General features: G+C 39.5%; 1 protein-coding gene across 1 annotated transcript; it reads left to right on the forward strand.

Moving 5' to 3' along the window:
• Positions 1–6,155: 6,155 nt before the first annotated feature.
• On the forward strand, positions 6,156–9,515 carry LOC138927483 (nardilysin). Its single transcript, XM_070282766.1, has one exon. The coding sequence runs from the start codon at positions 6,220–6,222 to the stop codon at positions 9,463–9,465; it is 3,246 nt and encodes a 1,081-aa protein (XP_070138867.1). The 5' UTR covers positions 6,156–6,219; the 3' UTR covers positions 9,466–9,515.
• Positions 9,516–11,495: the final 1,980 nt, after the last annotated feature.

An 11,495-nucleotide genomic window follows, 5' to 3' on the forward strand; every position in this document is an offset into this window, starting at 1 on the left:
ATCTAAAATCAGCATTAAGAAACCCAACTCTGTTGCAAGACGCAGTTTTTAGCAAAGAATTTTGCATAATTACAGATGCTAGCAAATACGCTTGTGGAGCAGTACTAACTCAGAATAAAAATGGATTACAGCTCCCAGTTGCATACGCATCAAGATCCTTTACGAAAGGTGAAAGCAACAAGAGCACTACAGAACAAGAATTAGCAGCTATTCTTTGGGCAATAACATACTTCAGACCATATATTTATACCCTTGCAGAGGGTATTATAATTTTGGTCAAAAGTGTGCAACGCAGTGAAGGAGACATCACCGACCCTATAAAGTATATATATTCTTGATCAGGATCACCTCCTGAGTTGATATAAGCATGTCCGTCTGTCCGTCTGTCTGTCCGTCTGTCTGTTTCTACGCTGAACGATCGGAAATGGTATTTGGTAGAAATATCAACTTTCGTATTTTTGAAGATAGAAGTTTGGGACTTTTTTTAGATTTTGTATTGTAATAAATTGGATTATATATTCCTATTCCCATAAGGATCGGCCAACTATATCCGATGTTTGCGATATATATCCGGTTTTAACTGCAAGGGTATATAAACTTCGGCTCCGCCCGAAGTTAGCATTCCTTTCTTGTTTTGGTAGACACTTCACTGTCAAAACAGACAACAGAGCACTTACCTATTTATTTTCAATGATAAATCCCAGTTCCAAACTAACACGAATGAGACTTGAATTAGAGGAATATAATTTTACAGTAGAGTATCTAAAGGGTAAAGATAATTATGTAGCCGATGCGCTGTCTAGAATAACAATCACCGACTTGAAAATCATACATTTAAACATTAAAATTCTGAAAGTCACTACCAGAAACCAAAGTAGACAAAAATCCTGCGCAGGAAAAGAAAAAATAGAATTGCATGAGCAATCCATAAAAAAAGCTTCAAAGCCCAACGTATATGAAGTCATTAATAATGATGAAGTACGTAAAGTAGTGACCTTGCATGTAAATGACAATATGTGTTTATTTAAGCACGGAAGGAAAATTACAGCAAGATATAATGTTAACGATTTGTATACTAATGGAACCCTTGACTTAGGTCACTTCTTTCAAAGGCTTGAAAAGCATGCCGGTATGCACAAAATCAGCCAACTTAAAGTGGCACCGTGGGAAAATATCTTTGAACATGTTTCAATTGATAATTTTAAAAATATGGGCAATTATATATTGAAATCATTAAGAGTAGCGCTACTCAACCCGGTGACCGTAATACAAAATAATAAAGAAAAAGAAGCTATATTGTCTACATTTCACGATGATCCAATACAAGGTGGTCATACAGGCATTACTAAAACCTTGGCCAAGGTCCAGAGGCACTATTACTGGAAAAATATGTCCAAATACATAAAAGAGTACATAAAGAAATGTCCTAAATGCCAAAAGTCAAAAACAACTAAACGCACTAAGACCCCATTAACTATAACTGAAACTCCACAAAGAGCTTTCGATAGAGTAATTGTGGATACGGTTGGTCCACTACCAAAATCAAACAATGGAAACGAGTATGCAGTAACACTCATATGCGATTTAACCAAATACCTGGTAGCGATACCAATACCAAATAAAAGTGCAAATACGGTAGCAAAAGCTATATTTGAAGATTTTATTCTAAAGTACGGTCCAATGAAGACGTTCATTACGGACATGGGAACGGAATATAAAAATTCAATTATTGAAGGTCTATGTAAAAATTTAAATATTGAAAACATAACTTCTACTGCACATCATCACCAAACTGTAGGTACCGTGGAGCGAAGCCACAGAACACTCAATGAGTACATTCGTTCATACATCTCAGTTGACAAAACGGATTGGGATGTATGGCTACATTACTTCGTCTATTGCTTTAATACGACCCCCTCGATGGCACATGACTATTGTCCATACGAGCTAGTTTTTGGTAAAACTTCAAATTTACCAAAGCATTTTAATAGCATAGAAAACATAAAACCTCTTTATAATATAGAAGACTATGCTAAGGAATCAAAATTCAGATTAGAACAGGCATTTAAGAGAGCCAGACTAATGCTAGAATCTGATAAAATAAAACAAAAAATTATTTACGACAAAACTAGTTTAGATTTTGAGTTGAAAATAGGAGATAAGGTCTTATTAAAAAATGAAACTGGACATAAGCTGGATTTTAAATATACAGGCCCCTATAAGGTAGAACAAATAGGAGATAGGGATAATATAACTATACCAGACAATAAAAATAAAAAACAAATAGTACATAAAGATAGATTAAAACTTTTTATTTCATAATCAATCAGCATTTCATAAATATATCACGTATGGCCATACATAAATAAAAAAAAAAAAAGAGAAAAATAAGCATACCGAATATAAAAATACAAAAAAAAAAACTTATTGTTAACATAATTTATTAAATTTTCTACAATCTAAGGTATGTTAGAAAATAACTTCATTATATTACGTTATTTTTCAAAAGGAGGGGGATGTAATATGCACATATATGCACTATTAATATCATATATATATCGACCACCCACTGTACCAAGAGTACTTAAAGGGTACACACTGTAACACTTTGTCGCAGTGTTTATGTTATCGAAGGTCTCGGTCATAAACCTAAGTGCACCGAAATATGAATCGCCCGCTGTGCCTTTGCTGTACGCCGAAAAGTGCATATGTCCGCATATACGTAACACGAGTGGACCTTATGCATGTCCACATTCCTCCGCCTAAGCGAACATAACATAAATATATATTCATATATAAATATCTAAGAATACATAACCGTCTCTCCGCTGCCGCTTTGGGCAGCGCAGCTACGAGACTCAGCTACGTTAACTCATAAGTAAATTTGTAGAAAGCAGAAACTCCCATGAGCTCGGAGCGGCAACAACAGCTGCTCCGAATACAACTCAAACCTTAAATAAAATAAAGATAGGCTAAACCTTTAAACCAACCGATATAATCAATAAAACTGGGAACACGACCACAAACCTGGGGAGCCTTCAAGAAAACATTACAAAGGTCTGGGAGCTTCCGTGGGTTGGTTGGCCAGCTGTGGGACTTTCAGCGGAAACATAGTCCAGTTTATTTCTCGCATTTATAATTGCGTTGTACAATTGCCTTCCTTTGGGATTCACTAGACGTGATACCCAGTGCGTATTTTTGGGACTGTAGTCTCCTGTGGCTATAAATGGATCCCTAAGTGAATTGTAGAAGTCCATAAATTGTCCTTCCGAGATTGAGAAACGAGGAGGGCAGTAAACGGCAGCGATTGAAAGGACTGAAAGGACCGTTGCTTGACTGAATTTGTATCGATGTGGCCTGCAAGAAGTTTGTTGCAAACCTTTTGTGAAAGTGGTGTTTAATGCGTTCTCTGATTAGAACTCCAGTTCCGCCGTGGGCTTTCCCATCTGGATGATCTGTGCGGTAGATTGTGTAGCCTCTTATATGAAAGTTGTATTTGCTTGTAAGATGCGTTTCCACCAGTAGCATAACGTCAATATGATTTTCGGTTAAGAATTGTGATAATTCTAGTCTCCTAGTAGTCTCCTCCGGCTATAAAACGATCCCCAAGTGAATTGTAGAGGACCGTGAATTGTAGAGAAGCGAAGAGGGCAATACACGGTAGCGATAATACACGCAAACCGTGTAATACCACGTTCTGGCTTCCATGTTCCGAACGTCCATCAAACTTTGTTGTAGGGTAAGCATCATCGTTCTTTGAGCGTTTGTGAATTATGCTGAATTGGATTTTCGAATCCAGATTGTAGAGCATCGGCATAGGAAGACCCCGCAGCTTTGGTAATGAAAACGTCTGGCGTAGTGTTTGATGTACACACTCTATGGATTTTTTTTACACCACACATCCTCTGTAGTTTTCCGTATGGTTGCTCTGCAGTTTTCACATTTCTTTGAACGCAAAAATTTCTTGCGACAGGCCCCAGCAGGACCCACAGCGAGATCTTATTCTCTTTGATTTGAATTCTTTCTGTTTCTGAATCTCAGAAAGGAGCGCGATGGAGAAGGTTGGTCTGCGCTTTGATTGATAATGTTTTTTTAATGATTCGAACAAAAGAGAGTAAGACCTCGCTCTGGGGCCTGTCGCAACAATTTTTTCGTTCATTTTCGTTGTATGAAACAGGTTGTCTATATGCTGTATGGTTAGAGGTATAATATAGGGTGCTCATACTCTTGCCAATTAATGCATTGCACTGGACCGTTGCGTTTATGTGGCTCTTCAACAGTGATTCTCCGATGAAAAAGATATAGAAGCTTGTAGGTTGGGTGGACTTTGTTTTTCTTCAACGACCTGCTTTCGAGCTCGAGCTCGACCTTAAAGAACGGGTATTTGTCTTTATTTATAATGTTAATTCATTCTTGGCGATGAAACCCTTTTCTTTAAGGGCGGTAACATCGGGCTCGATTCCCTTTATTACCTTGTAGGTATTACCTTTTCAGATGGTACGTTGAAATCGTGAGCTTTCCAACGTTGGTTGTATTACGGTCATTCATCATAGCATCCCGCAAATGGATATATTCCTCGGACCGAAGTTTCGTCTGATTCAATCGGAGGAACAGCAAACGTTCTGTTTCAATTTTTGCATACATATCGACAATGTACTGATTTAACAACTGACGACATTTCTATATATGATTGTCATCGGTCCTCCGAACCATTAATCGGTATGAGTAAAAGTTCATCGCGGTGCATTTTTTATTCGTTTCTACACCATTGACTGGATCTACCATCCTCACATTGAAATGATATCCATCGGCACTATCCCAGAAGATGAGTGGATACTGCAAAGCATCGTAACAACGGTGAGTTTCTGCGACGTTTACCAATCGTTTCGTCGATGGAGAACAATATCTCGAGGTTGGAACTGATCCCCGACTATGATAATTGCCACTTCGTCTATAGTTGGAGCATTGTATTTCCTGATATGTTCTCCAGCAGGCGTTTTGTCTGCATGAATGAAAATTTTATGGGTTTTCGAAGGCATCATATCGATTGCTGTTTTGAACAAACGCACCAAATGGTTCCGTTCGTGAAAAAGCTTCTGTAGCTGCGAAACAATGGGCTTCTTCACCGAGGTTCCATAACGTGCATCGACTTCAGCTGCATCATCACCAATGAAGTACATTTGAAGAAATTTGTGTTCGCTGCCTGAGAACGGAAGCAGGGAACCGGCTTTGTGATAGATTTGTCCTTTGATTTTAAAAGTTGGCATGAATTGAGCAGTTATAATTTCCGCACCAAACGACGTCATTTGGAAGCAAGAGTTGTATTTCCTAATGTTCGAGAGGAAACGCTTCGATTCAGCAGTAGATCCAGCTAATAGAGAGTGCAGAGGCTCTGGTGGTGCTTCAAGTTGAGGCAATTTCACTTTCCCGGAAGCACAACACAATCCTTTTGGTTCGTTGTTGAATTTGAGAGCCTGACAGTGTGCAGACCTGATTTATCCGGCCAATAACGACATTGCGATTCGAGCTGTAATCAACAGTTGGATTATATCGGAATAGAAGACGATTGTATTGCAGGTTTCGATCTGTTGCAAGCTGTAAACGCGCTTCAGCTACCCTTGCCCTGTCACGTTCATTATTTTAAGACCGAATCAAATCGATTGCTGCAGAACGCGACTGCCTAACTCTCAATCGTGTTCGCTCAAGCCTAGCTGCTCGCCTTTCTGCTGTCTCCGCGTTGTGCATCCGCATGGCTCTCAGCCGCTCAGTCTCTCGAATGGAGGCCCGCTCTTCGTCAGTCCTGTTCGAAATGTGTCGTCTTTTTGCTTTTGTATTGCGAGTAAGACGACCAAAATTCGACTTCTTGGGTGGCATGACTTCGTTTCTGACAATTTGACATTTTTTTCTTAGCTGTCTGCCTAAATAGAAAAGTAGGGGCACGGGGAAACGCGAAAAAAACTGATATATTCCCAAACGCAGATAAGCTATCAACATCAAAAGTCGACATAAACCTAGATGGAACCTCAACGCATGTTGGGTAAAAATTTGGGCTTAAACGGTTCAGAGCTTTTCAAGTCTATAAATGACGTAGATACGAACAGAGCAATTTTATATATATAGATGAACATATGAACGAGGAATGCTGATATTTTCACGTCAACAATTCTTTATCACTTTTTAGTTTAATTTAGTTTAGTTTGGCATTGTGTGGAATTCAAAATGTGTTTCAAGCCGCGACTGAGCCTAAAAAAGATGACAAAGCAAGTTTATAAATGGCTATATCGCCAACAGTGTTCCACAATGAATACTGGTTCAATTGTTATACATTATCATGATCAACCTGATAAATCCGATGGGGACAAAAAGCTCTACCGTTCCTTAAGTTTGTCAAATGGCTTACGAGCAATGCTTATATCTGATCCAAACATTGAACAAATCGAATCTCGCAGCGAGGGATCAGTAAACGAGAATCTCTCAATTTCTAGTAAAGTAAGCTTAAGCTTATCAAAGGAACGGTTTCGTGGTAGATTAGCCGCCTGCGCCGTTCTTGTCACAGTTGGCTCATTTAGCGATCCTCATAATTATCAGGGCCTGGCACATTTTGTAGAGCATATGATATTTATGGGATCTAAAAAATATCCGGCTGAAAATCAATTTGACGCTTTTGTTAGTAAAAGTGGCGGATTTAGTAATGCCCATACAGAAAACGAGGAGACATGTTTTTATTATGAAATCGATGAAGCACATCTAGACGAAAGTATGGATCTTTTTATGAATTTGATTAAAGCTCCACTGATGTTAAAAGATACCATGGCTCGAGAGCGCTCAGCGGTGCAATCCGAATTTGAACAGACTCATATGAGAGATGAAGTTCGCAGGGATCAAATATTGGCGAGCTTGGCAAACGACAATTATCCGCACGGTACATTCAGTTGGGGAAACTTTAAATCTCTTCAAGAGGGGGTAAATGATAATATGTTGCAAACATCTCTTCTTGAATTTTGTAAAAAACATTATGGATCCAATCGCATGATAGTATCAATCCAAGGTCAGCAATCCTTGGATGAGCTGGAAGAAATGCTAATACGTCATTGTGCAGATATACCAAATAGTCAGGAACATGCAATAGATTTATCAAACTATAATTACCAAAACGCTTTTCGAAAACAATTTTTTCAAGATGTATTTTTGGTGCAACCAGTAGAAGACGTGTGCAAGTTGGAATTAACTTGGGTTTTACCTCCTATGAAGGGCTATTATCGTACAAAACCTGATACTTATATTTCGCAGCTGATTGGCTATGAAGGCATCGGTAGCCTATGCTCATATTTGCGCAGACGTTTATGGTGTTTGAGTATAATGGCTGGTGTCGGAGGGAGTAGCTTTGAAACTAATTCAATTTATTCATTGTTTAATATTTGCATATACCTAACAGACGAAGGGTTTGAACATATAGATGAGGTTTTAAAGGCCACGTTTTCATGGATTAGGCTTCTTAATAACAGTGATAAGTTACAAATTTTCTATAAAGAACTTAAGCAAATAGAAGATACCAAATTTCGGTTTCACATTGAACTACCTCCAATTGACAATGTTCAAAATGTGGTTGAGAGTATAAATTATCTACCGTATAAACATGTACTTACCGGACCACATTTGTATTTTCAATATGATGATATGGATATAAATATATTAAAAGAGCATATAAACGAATTTAACTTTAATATAATGATTTCTTCGCATATTCCTTTGAAGAAATATAAATATGATCAGAGAGAACCGTGGTTTGGAACTCAGTATACCACCATTCCAATGCCTTCTAAATGGATAGCTATGTGGCAAAATCCCCCTATTATAGAAGAGCTTAGTTTCCCACCAGCTAATCCTTTTATTACAACGGATTTTAGAATTTATTGGAAAGAAGCAGGAATGCCTTATAATTCTCAACGCCCTAAAGCTCTTATATTAAATGATCAGTGCGAACTGTGGTTCAGACAAGATGATATTTTTCAGCTACCTGATGGATACATTAATTTATATTTCATTACTCCTTTAGTTCGTCAAAGTGTTAAGCAATATATGCTAGGCGTACTTTATACATATTTGGTAGAATTTACTATAGCTGAGGAGTTATACCCAGCTTTAGAAGCAGGGTTGACTTATGGTCTGTATATTGGGGAAAAAGGATTGGTACTAAGGGTGAGTGGCTTCAATGAAAAACTTCCACTTTTGGTGAAGATTATTATGAATGTAATGAGAACTATAGAATTAAATAGGGCTCAAGTAATATCATTTAAAGAGCTTAAAAAACGACAAATATTTAACGCTTTGATTAACGGGAAAACATTAAATCTTGATTTACGTCTTAGCGTTTTGGAAAATCGTCGCTTCAATATGATTCAAAAATACGAATCAATCGATCAAATTACGCTGGATGATATACAGGAATTTAAAGAAAACTTTCATAAGAAAATGTATGTACAAGGCCTCATACAAGGGAACTTTACAGATGAACAGGCGAAGGAAGTAATGATAAACGTTCTATCATTTCACAACAGCGAAAATATTGAAAATTTATCTGCTCTAGATAATTGCTTACTACAATTGCCGCTTGGTTCACACTATTTGAAAGTGAAAGCTTTTAACAACGATGACACCAATACCATTGTTACCAACTATTATCAAATAGGACCCAGTAACCTTTTATTAGAATGCATGATGGATGTAGTAGAGTTAATCGTTGAAGAACCATTATTTAGTCAGTTGCGTACTCAAGAGCAATTATGTTATAGTCTTGGAATACACCAACGTATTGGGTATGGAATTTTGGCGTACATAATCACTATAAATACTCAAGAGACAAAGAATGATGCAGATTATGTTGAAAATCGAATTGAAGTTTTTCGATCCCGAATTCCAGAGATCGTCTTCCAAATGAGTGAGACGGAATTTAATAACATTGTACAAACATTAATCAGTGTCAAAATGATGGGTGACACTAGCTTGGATGAGGAGGTTATGCGTAATTGGAGTGAAATAGTAACAATGGAATATTTCTTCAGTAGAATGGATATGCAAATACAAACTCTTAACAGTTTAACAAAGGACCAAATTTTGGACTTTCTTTATGATTATGACAAAAACCGCTTCAGGAAACTTTCAGTGCAAGTAGTTGGACGTAACACAATTCCAACACTCTCACCTTTTCCTGTACTTTCTGATATGCAGAGCTCGATAAGCCAAACTGGTAGACAATCGGGGTCGATAGAAGAATTTTTGGTAGAAGTGCAAAGCAATATATCCGATGAAGAGGCTCTAATTGACCCGGTAAACGACAAGATAAACTTAGAGTTTTTGGGGAAAAGTGATGATCCTACAAATATCGTAGACATTTCGGCTTTCAAAAAAACTCTATATGTTTATCCCTTGATTTATACTAATCCAAATTTCCCAAATCACACATAGGTTGTATTGTAGCAATGTCAGATTTTATTAAAACCAAATGTATGTGCCAATAGGGTAGTTTGTTTGTGCGTGCGCTAAACTAGTGGCACAGTGTGGTTCTATGGCGAGTTTGTAGTACTAAGATAGCTAGAAACACTGTAATGGCAGTTGTCAGTGCAGCACGGTATTTGGACTTTTTTTTTATATACTTTTTGCTTTATTAGTCTCGACAATAATTAACATACTTAACATAAATATATCCATAATACCGGGGAGGGGGGATGGTGGTAGGTCATGGATGATGGATGGTGGGGGCTTGAGAACGGGCAGGACGACCGCTAGGCATTGCTTCGCCCATCACAGGCCCCAACTCTCCACCCTACCACCTCTCCTGTTCGATGCTCCTGAGCCTCTGCATTAACGCTGCAGCAAAAGATGCTACTGAGGATCTGGTTCTCCAGCAGTACCTCCACAAGGTTGCCTGGGTGGATTGATCGGCCCGCCGTCTCCAGTCGGTGGCGCTCTCGTGCAAACCGGCTGCACTCAAAGACAACGTGCCTGGCGTCCTCGACTATCGATCTCCCGCACTCCGGGCACCAGTCCACCTCCGCGTGGCCAAAACGCTTCAGGTATTGCCGGAAGCAGCCATGTCCACTCAAGACCTGGGTCAGGTAAGAGTCGACCTGCCGTGGCTTCGAAGAACCCACCTTCTAAGGTAAGGAGTCCATCGTCCCTTCGTCGACGCGCCCCCTCAATCCTGCCAGGCTGTGAGTGACGTATCCTTGGCCTCCTCCCTTGCAGCTGTATCGGGAGCGCCGCCGGCACCCTCATTGCGAGCACGGGTTTCCTTAAGCTCCTTGAGCTCTCGAGCGGGACCGCCCCGCAATGACCAGAATGGCGTCATCGAAGACTGTCCTGAAGCCGGACGCGACTCTTATAGCACTCAGCCTGTACGCTTCATCTACCCCTCTCCTGTAGCTGGGCGTATTCATCGCCTCAGCCCAGATGGGCGCTGCTACAAAATTTGCGTCTATGCAACGCTCACGAGGAGGTAGGTGCTCGCGGAAGGAGAGCCTGGCGTCGATTTCATACTTCGATCGGCGACACCCAGATACTTTATGGCCCGCTCCAAAGCCGACAACGTCGCATCCCGCTGGGAGCTGCAGCCTCAGGATCCCGTCACACATGGCGTTAGTTAGTTGAAGTTAGTTGTTACGTAGCCGCTTATGCCGTCGGCACCCGGTACGTACCCCAAATGAAAAAAACTGCACCAAAAAACACAACTCGGCTACTACGGCGGCTAGGTTGGTAATTTAAGCGACTCAATCACGGATTATTAGTGAAATGGCGGTTTATAATTGTTGGTTTTAGAAAAATAAAATTTTTTTTTTTAACTTTATCGGTTATATATTTCCTGAAATTCAAGGCAGATAATATTTGGGATGTGGGGCATATGTTGGCACAGTGGAGCGTTGATAAGTGTACTGTATATGTAATTGGGGGAACAGAAAAGTTATGTGGTGAAAAAAAATTGAGGATGAAAAAAAAACAAATATTTCGACCGCGGCGGACTGCTCGGTGAATTTGAAAATTACGGAACTAATTCACATCGGAATTCTTTTTTTGTCACCACACAATTTCACTGTTCGCTTGAGGATTTTTTTTTTTGCGGATTAATTGCACCAAAAAACAAATGTATATGTATGTATGTATATGGATGCACATATGCCTCGACCGTTGCCAAGGGAATGGACAACGGACAGGCCAAAAACGGCGAGGAATATGGCGAAGCACACAAAACGGAGACGGATGGAAAAATTTGCAGAATTTGAAGACGAAGAAGAGTAGAAAATCTCAAACTGCCGATGTGCCGGAAAACTCGGACTTGGAGTTGACACTGAGGGAAAAACGTAATGCTCAGACCACTGTTGAAGACCGTCAGAGAGACGGAGACGGAAAAATGTACTTTTTTTTTGGCGGAACAATGCCGGGAACTGCTGGTAGAAGATCCAGGAATTATCCGGCTCGAAGGACCAAAATGTTGTAGGGGG

The sequence above is a fragment of the Drosophila bipectinata genome, unplaced genomic scaffold (genome assembly GCF_030179905.1).
Source record: "Drosophila bipectinata strain 14024-0381.07 unplaced genomic scaffold, DbipHiC1v2 scaffold_277, whole genome shotgun sequence".
Taxonomy (NCBI): Eukaryota; Metazoa; Arthropoda; class Insecta; order Diptera; family Drosophilidae; genus Drosophila; species Drosophila bipectinata.